Source organism: Dama dama, chromosome 32, assembly GCF_033118175.1.
Source record: "Dama dama isolate Ldn47 chromosome 32, ASM3311817v1, whole genome shotgun sequence".
Lineage (NCBI taxonomy): Eukaryota > Metazoa > Chordata > Mammalia > Artiodactyla > Cervidae > Dama > Dama dama.
In genome coordinates, this window is record NC_083712.1 from 40,859,254 (window position 1) to 40,880,875 (window position 21,622).

General features: G+C 44.4%; 1 protein-coding gene across 1 annotated transcript in view; it reads left to right on the forward strand.

Annotated features, from left to right (window-relative positions):
- Positions 1-21,622, forward strand: part of IDO2 (indoleamine 2,3-dioxygenase 2) — a 68,979-nt gene that overhangs the window by 25,146 nt on the left and 22,211 nt on the right. The window contains exons 3-8 of the mRNA XM_061134789.1: positions 2,081-2,176; positions 7,788-7,907; positions 11,731-11,849; positions 13,306-13,320; positions 15,215-15,314; positions 16,804-16,921. Coding sequence (XP_060990772.1) covers positions 2,081-2,176; positions 7,788-7,907; positions 11,731-11,849; positions 13,306-13,320; positions 15,215-15,314; positions 16,804-16,921 — 568 coding nt within the window. The remainder of the gene's footprint in view (positions 1-2,080; positions 2,177-7,787; positions 7,908-11,730; positions 11,850-13,305; positions 13,321-15,214; positions 15,315-16,803; positions 16,922-21,622) is intronic.

Sequence of the window (21,622 nt, forward strand, 5' to 3'; positions counted from 1 at the left end):
TGCTTCCTAAGGCCTGCACACTTGACTTCACACTCCAGGACATCTAGTTCTAGGTGAGCGCTCATGCCACTGTGGCTGTCTAGATCATAAATATCTTTTTTGTATAGTTCTTCTGCATATTCTTGCCACCTCTTCTTGATATCCTCTGCTTCCATTACATCCATACAGTTTCTGTCCTTTATTGTGCCCACCTTTGCATGAAATGAACATGAAATGTTCCCTTGGTATCTCTAATTTTATTGAAGAGATCTCTAGTCTTTCCCGTTCTATTGTTTTCTTCTATGTCTTTGCATTGTTCACTTAAGAAGTCTTAAAAGATGTCTGGCTCTCCAAGAAAACCCTCTAATATCTTGACTTCCATAGGGTGGTTCTTTTATGGCTCATTGAGCATCTGTGCATGTCTTCATAATATGAATTGCTGGATTTGTTTCCTCTGCCTGCCTTGTAAGATCCCCGAGTGCACTGATCTAAGCCTTCTCTTCTCACTTTGCAACTTCCCCTGAACTACCTTTGTATACTCTTTTCATTTTACCCACAAAGTAGAATTTGCTCTACAGTGATACTCCCAGTTGCACATTTGTAATGTAAATTTTCTCCTGAACTCCCAATTGTATATCCAGTTGCCCAGTATACAGCCATATCTTGACATTCCATGGATATTTTAGGTGACATTCCATGGAATTTTTAGACAGATCTAACAATAAATTCAGTACTGTGTGCCCTGTCTGTGACTTCACCTGTATTTCTGCTTCAGTTCATGGTGTTCTCACCAATTCATCCAGTCACTTGATTCATAAACATGGAAATCATCCTCACTGCCTCTACCTTTTTTCCCCAAATTTTTTCCCCCAATTTCTTTTAAATCGGAGGATAAATGCTTCACTATATTGAGTTGGTTTCAGCTGTAGAGCGGTGTGAATCAGCCATAAGCATACATATATCCCCTCTCTCCTGAACCTCCCTCCCACCTCCCCCAATCCCACCCCCTAGGTCATCACAGCATGCCGGGCCGGGCTCCCTGTGTTATACAGAAGCTTCCCACTAGGTTTCTATTTTATGCAGAGTAATGTATAAATATCAATGCTAGTCTCTCAGTTCATCCCACCCTCTCCTTCCCCCGCTGTGTCTACAAGTCCATTCTCTGTATCTCGATTCCTGCCCTGCAAATGGGTTCATCGGTACCACCTTTTTAGATTTCTTATATATGCGTTAATATATGGTATCTCTTTTTCTCTTTCTGACTTACCTCATTCTGTATAATAGACTCTAGGTTCATCCACCTCACTAATGAGTGAGTGACTCACATTTGTTATGAGTCATTTGTCGTTAATCTGTCATTTCTCTTAAACTTTAGATTTGAGTAACACTGAATGATCTGTAATCCCAAGAACAGATGATTTATCCATCATCTGCTCTGTTTCACTGCCTTCTCATCTTCAAATTGCCAACCTGAAAAGTCACTTTCAGACCCTAATGCTGGCCCCAAATGTCATGTTTCTATGACCATTTCCCTTTGATCCCCTAGAATAACCGACAGAATTAACCACTCCCTCCTCTGCTAGTTTTTAAGGGTACTGTGTCATGCTAAGTCACTTTAGCAGTGTCCGACTCTTCGTGACCCCATGGACTGTAACCTCCAGGCTCCCCTGTCTGTGGAAATTCTCCAGACAAGAATACTGGAGTGGGTTGTGTCTCCTTTCTCCAAGGGATCTTCCCGACCCAGGGATCACACCCATGTCTCCTGCAGCTCCCGCGTTGTAGGCGGATTCTTTACCGCTAAGCCCCCTGGGGAAGCCCCTTCTTAAGCTTACACACATCTATAATCGAATATATTATACTGCATGGGTTATGTCCGATGACACTATACTTATCCCTTAGTAGTCACACGCTCCTAATCACAAGTACTGTATTTTAGTCACCTGTGTATCTGGAGTGCCTCACATAGGATTCAGCGAATTCTCAGTATTTGTTGAATAGAATTGACCTGAATTCTGCCTTAAGGTTGAAATCTGAAAGTAGCATTGAGGCTGCTTCCCAGAGAGGTCTAACATACTGAGACATTTGTATTTTTTGGATGCAGAGAGAACTCCCTGGTCACTATCGTCCTTGGATGGAAATTGCCAACAGACTTCCCCAGTTAATTGAGAACCATCAGCTTCGAGCTCAAGTAAATGAGGTATAACATCTTGTGTTCTCCCTGACCCTTTCTCACGACCCTGTTTTCATCCTCTCACCACTTTTCTTTCTCCATATTGTAGACATGGGTCAGCTCACTGAAGGTGGTGACTTTATCCACAGAACTGAAACAATCTCACTCTTGGTGATGAGTGGAATAACACTTGCTTCTGGTATGATGTGTGTTTCCCTAAAATTTCCAGAGGATACACAGAACAATTCCTGGACTATTCTATATTAAGCACTCAACAATTTTTTTTTTTTTTTTTTAAAGAAGGCAATCTGGTTGAGAATTGTCAGGAAATTGATGGATAAGTTGTATCTGGGTCAGGATAGGCATGGAATTCTCTGTGTCCTCACATCAAGCCCCATGGTGAGGGTTCCCCTCCCTCTGGGTGAAGTCACACTGATTTATTGTTGGAGTCCTATAAAAGAGTTGAGCCAAGAAACCTTCTCAGTTTTACAGCCAGTGTTAGCAGATTCTTTAGAAATTGTTGATAAACCTTAATCAGGAAGGAGACTTCCTGACTAGGAGACTTACAGAGAAATATAGGACTATTTATCTATGATAATAAGTATTAAAGTGTAATTTAACACCTATTTGAACAGCTAATTTTTAAAAAAAATCTGGCAATAGCAAACACTGGTGATGATATATACAAAGAGACTCTCATTCACATTGCTGATGGGAATGCAAAATATCACAGCTACCCTGGAAGATGGTCTGCAAAATATCACAGCTACCCTGGAAGAAGGCCTGCAAAATATCACAGCTACCTTGACAAGTTCTTTTAAAAAAAAGAAAAGTATAATTTTGTATTAGGGTAGACCTCTGGTGGCTCTGCTCAGAAAGACCTCTGCCTGCAACGGGGGAGACCCAAATTTTATCCCTGAGTTGGGAAGAGCCTCTGAAGAAGGGAATAGCTACCCACTCCCAGTTTTCTTGCCTAGAGAATTATATGGACAGAGAAGCCTGTCAGGGTACAGTCCAAGGGGTCTCAAAGAGTCAGACACAACTGAGTGACTAACACTTTCACTTTCACTCATAGCCAATTAACAATGTTATCATAGTTTCCGGTTAACAGCAAAGAGACTTAACCATACACATACATGTGTTCATTCCCAAACTCCCCTTCCATCCAGGTGGCAGATTCAAATAAAGAATTACTATATGACCCAGCAATCACATTACTAAATATTTACCCAAGTAAACCGAAATTTTGTGTTCATGGAAAAGCAGATGTGTAAGTGATTATCTAAACCAGAAACCACCAAGATGTCCCTCAACAGGGGAATTTTATTTGTTTATTTTTTAACAGGGGAATTTTAAACTGATTTTTAAACCACATTTGTGTGGTTCCCAAGTTCATGCATTGAAATCCTCATCCCCAATGTGATAGTGTTAGGAGGCAGAGCCTTTGGAGGTGATTAGTCAGAGATCTGCTGAGAAACAGACTTTTTTTTTTTCTATCTATATAGGAAGAGACTTATTAGGAGGGATTGGCACACATGATTACTGAGGCTGAGAGGTCCCACAGTCTGCCACCTGCAAGTTGGAGGAGGCCCAGGAAAGCTGAGAACCCAGGGAGCCAGTGGTGCAAGTTCCAGTCTGAATCTGAAGATCTAAGAACTAGGAGTGCTAATGCTATGGGTCAGGGGAAGTGGCTGTCCCAGCTTAAACAGAGCAATGTCTCCCTTTCTCCATTTTGTTCTTTTCAGGCCCTACACAGGGCAGTGATTCCACCTGAGCTGGTGAGGTGAGGTTCCTTACTCAGTCCCCACATCTCTTCCAGAACCTCTTCCAGAATGTCTCAGAGACACACCCCAAAATGTTTACCAGCCATCTGGGCTTCTCTTAGCCTAGTCAAACTCACACCTCAAATCAACCAACACCCAAGGTAATTGAGTCATGAGAGAAGAAGGGGATAGTCATAAATGGGATGAGTGCCCTTATCAAAGTGATCCCAGGGCTCCATGACACTCTGTCGCTGTCATGGGAAGATACAGCAAGAAGACAGCAAGACGGTTCTCAATAGAACCCCATCGTGCCGGCACCCTGGTCTTGGACTGCCAGCTTCCAAAACCAAAATAATTAAATTTCCATTGTTCATAAGCCCTCTAGCCTGTGGTACTTTGTTACAGCAGTCTGGAAGACACTGAGCTGTCTTCATATGAAGGAATGCTATTCAGTGGCAAAAATGAATAAGCTATTGGTTTATTCAACAATATGGATAAACTTTATGTACATTTTGCTAAATGAAACATGTCAGAATCAAAAGGCTACATATCCCTATTCCATTCATGTGACATTGCAGAGAAGGTGAACCCTATAAGGACAGAACACAGGTCAATGGTGATGAGAGACTGAAGAGAAAGGATTACTAAAGGGGGATTTTAGGATAACATAACTGCAATCTATGGTATTCTGGTGGTGGATACGTGATTCTATGCATTTGTGAAACCCATAGAATTGTACATCACACAGTGAAGGGTCCGCAAATTTTAAAATATTAACCAGAATGTTGGGAGATGCTGGAATGGAATGCAGACAATAATACCTAGGTAAATCTAGCTGTCCTATAGATGCATGACATCACTTTAGGAAAGAGGGTAGGGAAAGGGAGATGACCTAGGTTACTCAAAAAAGTGATGCTGTGACTGGTGCTGGATTTAAAAAGAACCATTTGTAATCACTGCGCTCAAGCTGGTGAATTTGTTTTGCAAAGCAGTACAGTTGAACAATTCTGAAACCACTGTGTGTGTGTGTGTGTGTGCACACACTAGGCTGAGCAAATAAATAAATGACTTGTGAATTATATTTCACTGTCAGAGAGGCAAGTTATACATTAACAAGGCAGGAAAATAAGATCAACCCGTGACACCAGGTTAGAGCTGGAGACATCTGATATGTTTAGCATTTTAGCATCATTTATGTGGGTTCTTTGGAGAAGGAAATGGCAACACACTTCCATATTGTTGTCTGGAGAATCCCACGGACAGAGGAACCTGGCAGGCTACAGTCCATGGGGTCACACAAGTTGGACATGACTTGGTGACTAAACCATCACCACCATGTGGGTTCTTTTCCACTAGCACTACCTGGGATGCCCTTATATACACGTACATGCACACTGATACATAGATGGACAAATAAATTTATGTGGATAAACAGTATATATAATAGGTGTATGGGCTTCCCAGGTAGCTCAGTGGTAAAGAATCTGCCTGCCAACCAGGAGATGCAAGTTCTATCCCTAGGTAAGGAAATACCCTGGAGAAGGAAATGGCAGCCTACTTCAGTATTCTTGCCTGGGGAATCCCATTGACAAAGGAGCTTGGCGGGCTATAGTCCATGGGGTTGCAAGAGGGCTGGACACGGCTTAGGGACTAAACAGCAGCGGCAGCATAACAGGCGTACACACACACATCCTGCTCCTTACTCATCCAGCCGTGTCAGATTCTCTGCGACCACGTGGACTGTAGCCCGCAAGACTACTCTGTCCATCGGATTCTCTAGGCAAGAATATTGGAGTGGGTTCCCATACCCTCCTCCAGGGGATCTTCCCAACCCAGGGATTGAACTCAGGTCTCTTGCATTGCAGGCGGATTCTTTACCCCTGACCCACCAGGGCATACCCCCACCCCCCATACACATGCACTATTTCCTAACTTGGCCCACTGTGAGGATCTGGAAACAGTGGCATTCCACCAGCAAAGAGCAAACCCAGTGCCCATTTATTTGAACTCTTTTCCAATCAATGGAAGTAGGGCTCCTTGGAGAAAGAGTTGATTATAAATCCTGAGCTAGGAAAAATAGAAGGTGACCCCAGGACATCTTGGGACTTTATTCCCTTACCTTGAGGCTGCAGGGTAGGTAGCCAGTAGCCACTCATGGCCACTGAGCCCTTGAAATATGACTGGGGACAAATTAACATGTCAGATATCCACTGGATTTTGAAGACTTACTATAAAAGGAGAGTGTAAAATATCTTGATATTTTTAATATTGATCTTGTGTTAACATTTTGCATATATTAATCTCGATAAAATGTTATTAAAACTAATTCCACTTCAGTGTTTTCTTTTTTTCTTTCCTATTTTTAAAATGTGGCTGATAGAAAATGTAAAATGACACATATGGCTTTCAGATTTTCATCTGGCAGAGAGGACTTTATAGTGCAGGGCAGTGGCCAGCAGAATTGAACTATAACCCTGGCTCAGTACCTCCTGGCTCTGTGACCTTGGGCAAATATCTTACCCTTGCTGATCCTCAGTTCTGGTCTGTGGGTCTTGGGAGAAGATGGGATACCAACCTGAGTGAGAAGCTTTTAGCATTAAGGCTTGGACACTTTAGTAACTGCCTTAGAATAAGTACTGAATAAATAACTCTGGTTGTAATTTTCAGGCTGGTTCTTGTTAAAATGCAATATCTCAGTGGTCCTCCCAACCCTGCCTTTCCCCTCTTCCGTCCCTTCCCTGCCCACACCCCCCTAATGCACAGAACTTTCAAGATTGTATCTCAGCCAATTTTTAGGGCAAAATGTGGAATCTGGTACAAAGCGGAAGACAGGGAAAGGCTGTCCATAGAGGACCACGTAGGAAGGAGTCCCATCCCAGAGGCAGATGCTTCTGCAAGGGCTATAGGACCCCTGGTCCCATCCCACTCCTCTCTCAAAGAGATAGATGCCATGATCACGGCCGCCCTTCTGGCACTTGGGACCCCAGAGAGGTGCGCCTGGAAGGACCTAGATCAGACTGTGTCTAGAACTGGGGGCAGGATGGCGGAGTGGGGGGTCGGGGGGAGGAAACCCAGTCGGGATATGCAGGGAAATTAGAGCTCAGAGGTGTCATCTGAAACAGGCAGGGCTATCCTGAACTAAATTGAGAAACTGGTACTATTTGCAGAAGCAGGGCTGTCAGAAATAAAATATTTGTGCACAGGGTGTTGCTTTCAATAGCAACTGTGGTCTCCACACTTCCCTATGACTCATCTTGAGGAGGAAGCCAGTGGAGAAGTGAAAAGACCCACCCAGTGTCACCGGGAGAGTTCGGACAAGGACTGAACAGCCTTTGGGCTCCCCACAACCACCCCCTCGTAGGGAATTTGTTGGGTGGATTCCTAATTCCGTTGGACTTCGTTTACCTTTTCACCTAGGAATTACACCGAGAGAGTCACGCCCACAGCAGGTGGGCTGATACTGAGGTTCAGTGGTACCCATTAAGCAGAAGATGTTTGATAAGGCAGGATTGTAAAAGTCGCCCTGGGAGACTCCCTGTTTGATACATGATATCAGTCTTGGGACTACCTTATTCTGTTAATATAACACTCCAATCAAGTTGCCACTTCAATAATGGTGACCAGTGTCCAGACACTACCATGGGGACAATTTGGGGGCTTGCATGGGATGTAGGCATTGGCATTTCATGAACAATATCATGTGAAAGACCTCTCTTACTGCAGTGTCCTGAGATTAGGGCAGAAATGAGTGTGTGAGGATTGCCTTAACTGAAACATAACCCACCAGTTACACCCAAAGGACCCTTCAAGCCACAAAACTCCCACGGCCATTACACCCCCGCGACTGGTAACCTCCGGACATTTCTCCTGGACAGATGCCGCTCTTGAACTGCCAGTTCCTCACAGGTTACCGAGAGTGGCGCCTGGCACGCCTCGTCCTGAGCTTTATCACCATGGGGTATGTCTGGCAGGACGGGGAGACGCAGCCCGAAGAGGTAGGGACAAAGGAACTCCTGTCTTCTCATCTGGCAGCTTCTCTGTCCCTGAAGAACACTGTCTACACTGTTTTCCTGGAAAACGGGTCCTTTCATGGTCTTCCCTTTGGGTTTGAGATGAAGGAAGCGCAAAGGCTTCCCAGCTGGGTCAGTGGTAAAGAATCTGCCTGCAATACAGGAGAGATGAGTTCAATCCCTGGGTCGGGAGGATCTCCTGGAGAAGGAAATGGCAACCCACTCCAGTATTTTTGCCTGAGAAAGCCCATGAACAGAGGAGGCTGGGGGCCTATAGTCTGTGGGGTTCTCAAAGAGTCAGACATGACTTAACTATTACCCAGCAGCAGCAGTAAAATGAAGTGCAAAAGGCCCATTTAAATGAAAGACCATTTCTCCCCACCTGGCCAGGAAGTTAATTTTCTTTAGCACTGGGAGCCCTTTCACTTGTTTTTGAATTGTTTTCTTTTCTTCTTTCTGACCGGCACTTTCTTCTAGGAATGTTAAACTGTTGCATTTGAAGGCAAGTCATAAGATATCATGAAACCCTGAATGACCCGTTTCACAGCATTTTGTGCTCTTCCTCACATCAGTAACCACAGCATTCACAGTCTCATATGCTTATAGCAATGCTGTACCCATTTTACAGACAGTCAAGGACTACAGAAGTTAAATTTCTGGCCCAAGGCTAGGTAGCAAGTTTGTGGAAAATCCAGGGTCACAACCCAGACTTTCTGATTTCACTAATGCAGCCTTCATTCCCCAGAGACACACATTACCGTTTATAACACTGTGCTTATTTATTTATTTATTTTTTTTTTTGATGTTGCTTGTTATCTACCAAATGCTGGTCTGTCTCTTAACATTTCATGCAAATCTCTTCTGACTCCTTGCATAACTTTTTACGGTTTCGACCTGAACCTCAGAACATGAAGTCTTTGAGCTTCACTTACCACAGTATAAATTACTATTCGTTTCACTTTTTTATAAATGGACCTTTTACAGAAATCAGGATGTTATCCTTGTTTTGCTTCTGCAAGCTTGAGTGAGCAACCTGTTCTTACTTTGTTTGCCTGGGTTTATTCTGCTATTTGTCTATCAAGTAAATAGAGGAGACTCCCAGTGATGAAAACAAGGCTAAGTGAGATAAGAGACGGGAAGGAAGCAGAGAGCTACTGTGGACTGTTTAAATGTCAGGGCGTCTAACTTTAAAGAGTCATGTGTCTGATGTGGGAAAGTTTGAAGTCTAGGCACACATGATGGAACATCCCAATGGATTTTTCCTCCTCTTTCTGTTCTCCAGACCAGCATCCTCGCTTGGGGAAGGGATGAAGTAGGTGACAAGGGAGGGAGACACCAGCTTCCGGCGTGTCTGTGACCTTCCAGATCACCACTGAGCTCCCTACACCCATTCCCACACACCACCTCAAACCATCTCTACTTTCCCTGTATTTCCTCCTTTAACTTTTCTACTGTGGAGACACCTCATTCCTGCACTGCCCTCCTCATCCCCTGCCTCCCAAGGGAAGCGGGCCTTAGGCTTAAATTTGAAAACTATTGTTCTTGAGTCGCTGCCACATCTGACTCTCTGTGACCCCATGGACTGCAGCACCCCAGGCTTCTCTGTCCTTCACCATCTCCAGGAGTTTGCTCAAGCTCATGTCCATTGTGTTGGTGATGCTATCCAACCGTCTGGTCTTCTGTCCCTCCCCTCTCATCCTGCCCTCCACCTTTCCCAGAATCAGGGTCTTTTCCAGTGAGTCAGCTCTTCACATCAGGTGGCCAAAGGACTGGAACTTCAGCTTTAGCATTAGTCCTTCCAATGAATATTCAGGACTGATCTCCTTTAGGATGGACTGGTTGGATCTCCTTGCAGTCCAAGGGACTCTAAAGAGTCTTCTCCAGCACCACAGTTTGAAAGCATCTTCAGTGCTCAGCCTTCTTTCTGGTCCAACTTTCATACCCATATATGACTACTGAAAAGCCATAACTTTGACTATATGGACCTTTGTTTCAGATTTTTAATACGCTGTCTAGCCTTGTCATAGCTTTCCTTCCAAGGAGCAAATGTCTTTTTAATTTTGTGGCTGAAGCCACTGCAGTGATTTTGGAGCCCAAGAAAAGAAAATCTGTCACTGCTTCCACTGTTTCCCCATCTATTTGCCATGAAGTGATGGAACCAGATGTCATGATCTTAGTTTTATGAATGCTAAGTTTTAAGCCAGCTCTCTTTCATCCTCATCAAGAGGCTCTTTAGCTCCTCTGCACTTTCTGTGAATAGATATTTTTACATTAAGGGGGAAGGAAGTTGGAGTGGGAGAAAGGAGGCATAAGAATATTCTTTTCAATCTATTTAGCCTTGTTGATGGTTAGAGTCCCCCACTCCCATCCCCATGGGTCCTGGTAATTTTTCTGGATATTTGGACAAAGAGGGTTCTTTAGAGAGGTCCTCAGATTACTCAGGGATTGAATGGGGACTGTCCTAAGGTGACTTACTTGAAGTTGCTATTGGGTGTGATGAAATGTTCTAGTCTTCCCATCTGTCTCCCTGAGAAAAGGACAAACACACACATATATACACAAACACATACACATATTTGTTCCTAAAACTAAGACTATGCAGAAAACACTTGTATGCAGGTATCTACATTATCTGTCTGGATATATATAGGAGATATATATATATATATATATGTATATATATATATACATATATATATATATATATATACACACACACACACACACAGAGGGATATTTTCTCACAGCTTATCAACTCAGTCCCCACTTATGCCTCAACATTTGTTCATACTCTTAATTGTACAATTTTTAGAGATTATTTTATACTATATATGTACATGCATGGTCCAATTTTGTACTTTTCACATATATTTCAGACCATACTCATAAATAATATATCCACTAGATTGTTAAAGAATAAATATCAGAGTGAGGTGTGTATTATATTTATATTAATTATATGGATATATGTTAATTAATTATATATATTAATTACATGGATTAATTATATGATTACTCATATGAGTGAGTGAGTGAAGTCACTCAGTTGTGTCCGACTCTCTGCGACCCCATGGACTGTAGCCCACCAGGCTCCTCCATCCATGGAATTTTCTAGGCAAGAGTACTGGAGTGGGTTGCCATTTCCTTCTCCGGGGGATCTTCCCGACCCAGGGATTGGACCCGGGTCTCCCACATCGCGGGCAGGCGCTTTACCATCTGAGCCACCAGGGAACCCCACTCATATAATTCCATTTTTATTCTCAGGTTGTTTCTTTACCACACGATTTTTAGGAATAAAAAACCAATTGACATAGTTGCTCAGTCATGTCCAACTCTTTGAGACCCCATGAACTGGGGCTCTGTCCAGGGGATGCTCCGGGCAAGGATACTGGAGTGAGTTGTCATGCCCTCCTCCAGGGGATCTTCCTGACCCAGGGATCGAACCCACATCTCTTATGCCTCCTGCATTGGCAGGCAGGCTCTTTACCCCTAGCACCACCTGGGAAGCTCACACACTATTGATACTATGTATAAAAAATAGATAACAAATGAGAACCTACTCTATAGCACAGGGAATTCTACTCAGTGCTCTGTAGTGACCTAAATGGGGAGGAAATCCAACAAAGAGGGGATATACATATACGTGTAGCTGGTTCAATTTCCCATACTACCTACACAGGAACTAATTACACAGAAGCTAACACAGCATTAAAAAACAAATATATGCCAATAATAAAAAAAGACAAGATTGCTTCCTCCATTGCATTCTTTCTATAATGTGCTAACTGTCTGCATTTATATCTGCAAGATTCTGCCAAGAAACCTTGCCCTGCCCTTTGTCGAGGTCTCCAGGAACCTGGGGCTCCCTCCTATCCTCGTTCACTCGGACTTGGTGCTGGCCAACTGGGCTACTAGGAACCCAGGAGGGTAAGACCAGGAGAGGGTGCTTGGGATCTGAACAAATGAAAACTGGGTAAGGGAGAGGTTTGTGATTTCTCTTGTTACAGGAAAAGTCCAAACTTTGTCAGCTCTTTTGGTTGAGAGATGCTCATATTTATTACCTGGGGCCTTCCCTCGTGGCTCAGATAGTAAAGAATCTGCCTGCAATGGGACTCAGGTTCAATCCCTGAGTCCGGAAGATCCCCTGGAGAAGGAAATGGCACTCCACTTCAGTATTCTAACCTAGGAAATTTTATAAACAGAGGGGCCTGGCAGGCTACCATCCATGTGGTTGCAAAGAGCCGGACACGACTGAGCAACTAACACACTTGTGGTGTCAAAGAAAGGGTGAACTTAAACCTAAGTTCAAAATTCACAGTTCACTGGAGTTTCCTCTCAACCCACTCTGAACATGCTGGGACAGGTTGTTACAAAGATATAAAAGGAACAAGATAAATTGTCTGGATGGCCACAGGCTCAGTGTTTTGGGTCTGATATGTACGTTGAGACTTGGCTCACTCTTTGTTACACCAAGACCTGTAGGGAAGAAAACTTTGCCCTTCTTCACATCTAGGCTCCTTGGCTAGTCTAATCATCAAACTGACTTAAGGCAGATGAACAGAGGGGGCTTCCCAGATGGTGCTGGTGGTAAGGAACCTGCCTGCCCGTGCAGGAGATGTAAGGGATGGGAATTCAGTCCCCTGGGTCGGGAAGATCCCCTGGAGGAGGGCATGGCAACCCACTCCAGTATTCTTGCCTGGAGAATCCCGTGGACAGAGGAGCCTGGTCGGCTATGGTCCATAGGGTTACAAAGAGAGAGACACGCCTGAACAACTTAGCACTCATGCACGCACAGATGAACAGAAGAAAAACAAATTTAATTTTGTACATGTTGGAACTCCATAAAAATATGAAGCTGAAGATGTGACTGAAGCAGGCAGCTTTTATAACTTCTAGACAAGGAAACAGTACATTTGTAAAAACTTGACAAGACACTGGGGTTTAGGCTTGGGGTAGCTAATTAGGGGAGAGGTAGCAAGGTTTGCTTGTACAAGCTCCTCAGCTCCACATTCCTGTCTCTGGCGATAAGACTCTTTCTCTACCGCCTGGTACAGAGAGGACGCCCTTCACATGGAAGATTTATTTCCTACTTTCAGGGGCACAAAGAGGTCAGCATGTCCTTTTGGCAACTGCTGTTTCTCAAGTACCTTTAATTCAAAATAATCCACCAAAGTGATATATTTGGGATGGTGTATTCTGCTGCCCTCAGGCCCATAGTCTAGTAACAGCCCCTGACATCCAAACTGTGTGTGTGTCTGCAGGTTCATTTGCTCACAGATGCACATGCCTTGTGTACACATGACCCTGGATGGCATATCAAGTTTGCAAACTGATTTGTTCCTTTCTTTTCTTTTTCTTCTGTCAATCACTGAAATTGGACTAGACCCCTGGAAATCAGGTAAGCTATCAGAAATCCTTCACTCACTTTAGTTCAGTTCAGTCGCTCAGTTGTATCTCACCCTTTGTGACCCCATACTCACTTTAGGATTCTCGCTAACTGTAAAAATTTACAATAAAATAAACATACAAAAAAGAAAGCATCCCATATTGCATGTATAATATATAATTTATAGAAATGCATGAAAAAAAAGACTAGAAGAACATATGTTTCAAATCAACAGCCCCAAAGTTAACAGTAGTTGTCTCTGCTATGTGTAAATTAAGGAATTAATTTTCTTTGCTATATTTTCCAATTTGTACATTAAAAAAAAGTAAAAGCCGATGCAATAAGATCAAACAAATAAACCACTCCTCACCAAAGCTTCACCAGTTCTCTAATTCTCTGTGATTTTTTTCAAGTCTAATGATCTAGTGGTAAAGAACCCGCCTCCAATGCAGTAATTCAGGAGAAGTAAGAGATGTGGGTTTGATCCCTGGGCCAGGAAGATCCCCTGGAGGAGCGCATGTCAACCCACTCCAGTACTCTTGCCTGGAGAAACCCACAGACAGAGGAGACTGGTGGGCTACAGTCCATGGGGTTGCACAGAGTTGAACACAACATGAACTGACTTAGCGCACATGAACTGACTTAGCAAAGTCTGAAAAAGATCTCTGGTCTCACCATAACTTCTATGAAAGGACACAGGGCAGGCTGTGGCTGCTACAGCTACAGAATCCCTTTGAAATATTACAGAGACTGGAGCTTGCGGGGCAAATCTGGTTGAGATGTTTTTAGACTCCTCTTTCACTAGAGAGCACAGTTAACCTCTAAGTTGGCATTGCCTCTCTAATCAACAAACCTCAGCTCAATAAGGGGTTCAGCATAAAAGCTTTGGCTCGGAAGATGGAGAAATGAAGGGTGAAGACCCCATTTTGCACAGAAATGTGACTCTGTTGAAATTATGGGAGTCCCTGACTTACTTTTCTTTTGTGTTTTTCATTTCTTCTTGTTTTTAAAATGCTAGAGGCAGAGGTGATTTATGGAATAAAGTTTGCATGCTTCATAGACTGGATTCAGCTCTGGGGTATTTGAATCCATGTGATAACAGGTCATTTAAGAATGATCCTCTATTACAGTCTTCAGCTTTCACTACTATAATACAGAATTTGGTAGGGGATGGGGGGAGAAACTGATTAGAGAGAGTCCCAGCCTGAGTTATGAAACGGCTCTCAAGCAGGTCCAGTGACTAAGCAACTGGATGAACTTGGGGAAGTGACTTTGCTTCTTTGGGCTATATTTTTCTGTCTGTAGAAAAGGGGCGTGGAGTTAGCCATGGCCTGAGCCTTCCAGGTGGCTCAGATGGTAAAGAATCTGCCTGTAGTGTGGGAGACTCAGGTTCAGTTCAGTCCCTGGGTTGGGAAGATCCCCTGGAGAAGGGCACGGCTACCTAATCCAGTATTCTTGCCTGGGAAATCCCATGGACAGTGGAGCCCAGCAGGCCACAGTTCATAGAGTCCCAAAGATTCAGACATGACAGAGCAACTATCATCTTATGCTCCCTGTAGCTCTATGACTCTGTGTTCCTAACAGGAAGGGTGTGTGAAGAATCAACCCTACTTGTCCACCCGTGCTGTAGTGGTTTCCTGAGGTTGAAGTGGTGGTCTGGGACCATCAAGGCTGTGCCAGACTTTGGGAGTTCAGCTTAGGTGCACTTGGTCTGGAGCAGATGTGTCCCTTTCCTTCCTGTATGCTGCTGAAGAGATGTTTGTCCTAGGCTGCCCTGCGGAGATGAATAGCTTGGCCGCTGGTTCCACCTTGGACTAGCAGTTACCTGACTCGAGGCCACCCCTGGGCCCTGCATACTCACGGTGCCCAAACCTCTCTAACCACGTGGTCATCTCTCCCTCCCAAGGAACTTGGATACCATTGTCTCATTCCCTGGGGGAGAAAGCCTGCGTGGTTTTATACTGGTGACCGTTTTGGTGGAGAAAGCAGCCGTGCCTGGGATTAAGGTATCTTTCCACCCAAAGCACTTTTTTTTTTTTTCTCCTAAATGAGAAATCTGTGAGCTTTCTTTCCCACCCACACTCTTTCTCTGCAGTGACCGAATCAGTATAGACTCCTGTTTTGGTTAGTTAAGCAAAGAGATTGAAGTTCTAGCTCCCATTCCTCAACTACCATAAAGCTTAGAATTGACCATTTGCCCATGGTCAAAACAAAGAAGTATTGTTCTAGGCAATGGGAAATCTGGGGGAATAAGAAAGACATTGCTCTGGCCTCCAACTGAGGCTCAGGATCCAGTGGGGGAAGGTGGGTTGATATCGGGTGTAACGAGAAAAAGAGTGCTGAGTTTCATGGAAAGACATCTAAAATCTAATTCAGACTCAACAGGTTGGGCAAAACTTCCCATGGGAAATGACAGGTCTGAAAGCTAATCCCTGAGTAATGTAGACAGAGAGACAGAGATAGAGAGACAGAGTCTGATCTCTGGCAGGAGGAGATGCCATACAAAGGCTCTGAGTTCAAATGAACCCTCCTTGAGAACCAACGAAGACCCCCTGTGTAGCACAGGGAACTCTACTCAGTCTTATGTGGCTGCCTGGATGGGAGGGGAGTTTGAGGGGTTAATAGATCCATGTGTATGTATGGTTGAATCCCTTTGCTGTCCACCTGAAACCATCACAACATTGTTAATTAGCTATATCTTCAACAGAAAATAAAAAGTTAAAAAAAAAAACTAGCTAAACTAAAAATGTATCATCCTTGAAGTCACCTAGCCCTTGGGGGTTGTAAACTTGAATCCCTTTAAGGCTCAGGCAGGTCCCAGGAAGGTCAGGTGTCCACAGAGCATCCATGTCTTGCCTAGAGATATTGGAGTTAGATTTCTGTCCTTCCTCACCACCTTCCCTGATAAGCATATTTTGGGTGGCTTCCGTATCTAGAGTGGGGTTATTGGGCTACCAGATTGGGCTACTGCTCCTTCCTTCACTCTGAAACTATGTGGTCACTTTACTCCTCATCCGTGTGTTTATTCTGTGTGTTTATTATGGAAACAGAATCAGATACTGGTAAGGGGTTCAGATAAAGTGGAGGCTGCTAATGACAGGATTCTGGAACTGAGCGGTCCACAGATTCTGATTTTCCATCAGACAAGAGTTGAGGAGTAAAGGTGTCCTGATTCAAGACATAGAAGTAGGAAGGATGCTCATGTGTGATAACTCCAGAAGAAGGAAGGAGGGAAATGAGGGAGGGAGGCCCCTGAGAGGGACAAGAAGGAGCAGCCAGGTGAAAGATCCAGAAAGACCTAACCAGGTCCATCCAGCAGTTGACCAGAGAGACTGTCCTCTTAGGAGGACCTCACGGCCAATCTGGTTGAGGACCGCTCCCCGGGGGAGCCTCGCCACGCGGTCCAGTAGGCAGAGGGCTGCCCTTCCTGGACTCCCCACCTCAGTGGACCGTAAGTGAATGCTCGTGCACTGAGGGACTGAATCTTGTCTCCAGGCCCTGGTTCAGGCCGTGAACGCCATCTTGCAGCCCAGCCCAGACTCCTTGCTTCAAGCCTTGCAGCAACTGAGGGTCTCCATCCAGGACATCACCGGAGCCTTGGGACAAATGCACGGTACATGCGCCTGATGCCTGAGGGCTCTCTTGGTGGGGAAAAGGGCCTGAAGGCTGGGAAGCATCCAGGGGATGGTGCTGCTGTGTTAGCCTGGCTTTAAGGTAACTGCCTTTCAGACTGTTGGAAAATGACCTCTCAGTTGGCAGGGATATTTCCGTGCTTTTGGCCTCCTTTTCATTTGCTTGCAATTAGGGTGATTTCCTATCTTGGGCAGTCACGTTTCTGTGCGTTGAGGTCTCACGTGAAGCTTGGGAAAAGGGGAGGGGCACATATATGGCTTATACCTGCTTTAACCAGCAATGACCCTGGTCCCAGAGAACATGACTGACCTTGGCTTCTTCAGTTCTCCTTTTCTGTGGCCAGCAAAGGGATAGGTTATCCTAGGAGTGGTCACTTAAAGGTCACACCCTTTGCCAACTGGTTAAACATTATTCTGGTGATCACATCACTCGGCAATTTCTTGGCAGCTATTTAACTTCCTCTCTCAGGAGAAACTGCAAAATTAAAATGGAAGAGGGTGTGATCTTTTTAATAAAGGAAAAACGACTGAGTATCCGTTCCTTCTGCAAAACAAAATAGATTCTAGTAAAAGAGAGCATTTATAGGAAATGGAGCAGGAGGGAGGGAGATGGAAACCAGATGTAGCTCAGTTTTAGCTTCTCATTAAAAGGATAGATTGTCCTCATGGACTCTGCGAAATTCCTCTGATTACATACTCTTTTCATTCAAAGGTCTCTTTTTACATGGCAGAATCACATCTCCCCATTTCTCCAAATTTTAATTTTAAAGGCCTCCCGATCACATCAGTAGGTCTCTTGCCAAACCAGCTCTCCCAGCTTAGTGAGATGGATTTCAGTTTTGCCAGGGTGCCCTGAGTGTATTACTCAGGATGTCGGGACAACTAGCGAGACATCGCAGGTGCCCAGATCATACGAATGAGCTGGAGTGAGTGGTTCGGAAGGTCATGGGAGGCCCTCCAGCCTGTCACGGGTATGTCCCGGCAAGGTGGCCTTAGCCCTGTCTGGCTCTCTCACGTTTCCCTAGTTCTCATTCTCAAAGTCACTTCTACAGCCTGGGCCAACTTTTAGCTTTCTTCATCACCCTCTGCAGGAGGTCTGATGGCCTGGGAAAGTGATGGGATGATTTCTCTTGGATCACCCCAAGGCAAATTTGCCTACACAGACATCCTATGCAGGTGTCTACTATAAAAAGTGACTACTAGTCACTGCAGTGAGAGACATGATGGTCTCAGCCTGCAACTTCCAAAAGCAACTCCAACAGCATCTTCCGCCCTCTACGCTCCTTAAACATGTGGCCTGGATTCTCCTCTCCTCAAGGGGTGAAGCCTGTGTGATGTATGTGGGCTTGTGACATGCCTGTGACCAGTAGAACTCAGCAGAAGTGACACGGCATGACTTCCCAGGCACGGTTAGAAAACATGATGCATCTGTCACGGTGTGCACCGAGTCATGATGAAAAAAAAGTCCACTGGGGTCACCGGGGCATTGAAGAGGAGGTCAGACCACACAGAGAGGCCAAGTGTACCCCATTGGGCACTTGGCACAGGGGTGAATAAGCCCCTGGGAGAGTCTTAAGTTCCAGGCACCTTCAGCTCCATCTCCTCGGCTGAGGACCCAAGCACTGTGAAGCAGATAGCCATCTCTGCTGGGTCTGGCCCTGATTCCTGCCCTGCAGGTCTGTGCACACAGTACAATGGTTATTCTATGCCACTGAGTCTGAGTGATTTGTTACTTAACCATGGTAACCAGAAAAGTGATATCATAAAAATGATCGATAATAGAAAGTGCAAGGTGTAAGGAATCACATGAATGTTTTAGTCATTGGTTGAATTTCTTTTGTAGTTGAATTTCGTCTGCCTGATAAGTAGAGCTCAGCTTCACTGCTTTCCTCCCCCAAAGGGAGCTTTCCAAGATTCCTTTTTTTCTGAGCTCAGCTTTAGCACAAGTTGCTTCTTCCTTTTCTCCACAAAGTCCTCTTTTCCAGGAATTTTCTGGCCTGGAGTCACGCCTGAAGCAGTGCCCAAGGCAGGGGAGGAGGCAGGGCCAAGGCAGAGCCTCTTTGCTCTAGAGCTGCAGTTGGCATATGAGAACCACCCTCGGTGACCTTTGTCAGCAGTCTCCTTCCAACGCACACAAGATTTTCCCTTCACAGTTTTACCCAGTTCTCACTGCTGACTGGAAATCAAACCCAGACAATTCTATTTCCATAGCCTGACTCTCCCCAAGACAGAAGTCCATCACCACGTCACACACATGGACCTTCACACTGCACACTCGCAGGACCCAGGTTCAGCTCTCCTGTTCTGGTGGTGAACAAGCAAATCAACTAGGTCAGAGCTTTGGGCTCCATTGGAAGGCTAAACTATGCTCTGATTTCCAGGCTTCCAAAATATGAGTAAGTCTGGATTTCAAGCCCGTGTGGTTATTAACGGCCCTTGTTCTCTGAGTTTATTTTCTCAGAAAAGCTGAGGGATAATTAATCTCTCTGAAAAGCCGTGGAAACTGTTGCCTTGTATTTTCTTCTGACACAACACCATTTCCGGCTTACCCTTTGTCAACTGCAAATTGGCACTTACCAAGAGCATTGCCAACAAGTGAACAATAAAGGCATTTGCCATCTGCCTCCACGGAGGTTGAACCCCATGCTGCTATAGCTGTTGACCTTCAACAACCCCAGAAGGAGTTCAGGGTGGAGTGAGGCAGTCTGTGCTCCAGGGAATCCGGTGGGACAGATCTTTAGATAGTTGGATGTTTTTAGGAACAGATTTTATGATCTAAATCCTTGTGTCTCCTCATATCTAGAGAAACACTAAATCCCTTCGTGATGACATCAGATCCTCATGACTAACAAAAACCTTTCATAAAATGGGTGCTTCATGGCCTTGAATTCCCCCTTCACCAAAACCTTATATATTGACTTTCCCCCACTGCTGCTTTGGAGCAGCCTCTCAGGTATCTGAAGTGCTGCCTCCCCAGCTGCATTCCTCACTTTGCCCCAAATAAAACTTACCTCACAACTCTCTAGTTGTACATTTGTTTTTTAGTCCACACCTTAGTAGCTGTAGGGATTGTTCTTTGATTAGTGATGAGGGGGTCAAAATGTTTGCCTCTGACAGTTTGGTAAGTGTGAATGCCCTTCACATTACTGATTACTTCTGATTACTTCACTTAGTTCTGTCTAAGATATTTTCCTTCTTAACTTCTGAATTTATTTTTTAAGTTTTTATACTTTAAAATTTTTCTTAATTTTTAAATTAGAGGATAATTGCTTTAGAGTGTGTTATATTGGTCTCTGCTGTACAACACCACCAATCATTCATAATTATTTATATATAGATATGGGCTTCCTCGGTGGCTTAGCTGTAGAGAATCCATCTGCAATGCAGGAGATGTGGGTTTAAACCCTGGGTCAGAAAGATTCCCTGGAGGAGGAAATGGTAGCCCACTCCAGTATTCTTGCCTGGATAATCCCACAGCTACAGTCCATGGAGTTGCAGAAGAGTCAGGCACGACTTAACGGCTAAACAACAACAGTGTGTGTGCATGCTAGGTCGCTTCAGTCATATCTGACTCTGTGCAACCCTATGGACTGTAGCCCACCAGGTTCCACTGTCCATAGGATTCTCCAGGCAAAATACTGGAGTGGGTTGCCATGCCCTCCTCCAGGGGATCTTCCCAACCCAGGGATTGAACCAGTGTCTCTTATGTCTCTTGCATTAGCAGGTGGGTTCTTTACCACTTGGGCTTCCCTGATAGCTCAGTTGGTAAAGAATCCATCTGCAATGCAGGAGATCTGGGTTCGATCCCTGGGTTGGGAAGATCCCCTAGAGAAGGGAATGGCTACCCACTCCAGTACTCTGGCCTGGAGAATTCCATGGACTGTATAGTGCATGGGCTGGCAAAGAGTCGGACCCTGAGCGACTTTCACTATCACTGATATCACGTGTTCTTTTACTTTTTCTTTACCACTAGTGCCACCTGGGAAGCCGCAACAACAGCCATGTCTATATATCCTCTCTCTCTTGAGCCTCCCTCTCCCCGCCCATCCTAGTCCTCTAGGTCGTCAACTTGTGAACTTACTTTGTCTAAATCCAGGTGGAAGAGAATTAACACTGGAAATCTTCTCTTCAAAGAGCATACAATTATATGACCAAGGGACCAAGTTCATGTTTCTAAAGTTGTTTTCGCTCATGGACTAGTGACACATAGTAATCTGAGTAAACCCAAATTATCTGAGCCATCATCTCTTCCCTTAAATCTAATTTCATCCTGTGAGTGCAGCACATCTTAAGGCAAGCACACACATATATACACAGGATACTGAAGAGTTTTACAAATCTTCACAGAAGATTTCTTAAGGCTGTAAGCAGAAATATGTATTGCACATCATACATCGAAGATATCTAAAAATCTACAGTGATCATTACTATATGGTGAAAGGTCACTCAGATTTGCTTATATATACATTTTAAATTAAAAGAAAAAATTTTTTTTGGCTGCAATGCATGTGGAATCTCAGTTCTCCAACCAGGGACTCAATCCGAGGCCTCTGCATTGGAAGTGCAGAGCCTTAAACACTGGACTGTATATTTATAACCCTTGCTCTTCACTCCTTTGTATATATTTATTTTTTTGCCTATAAGATTTGCTCTAGTGAGAGTCTCTGGTGCTGGCAAATTCA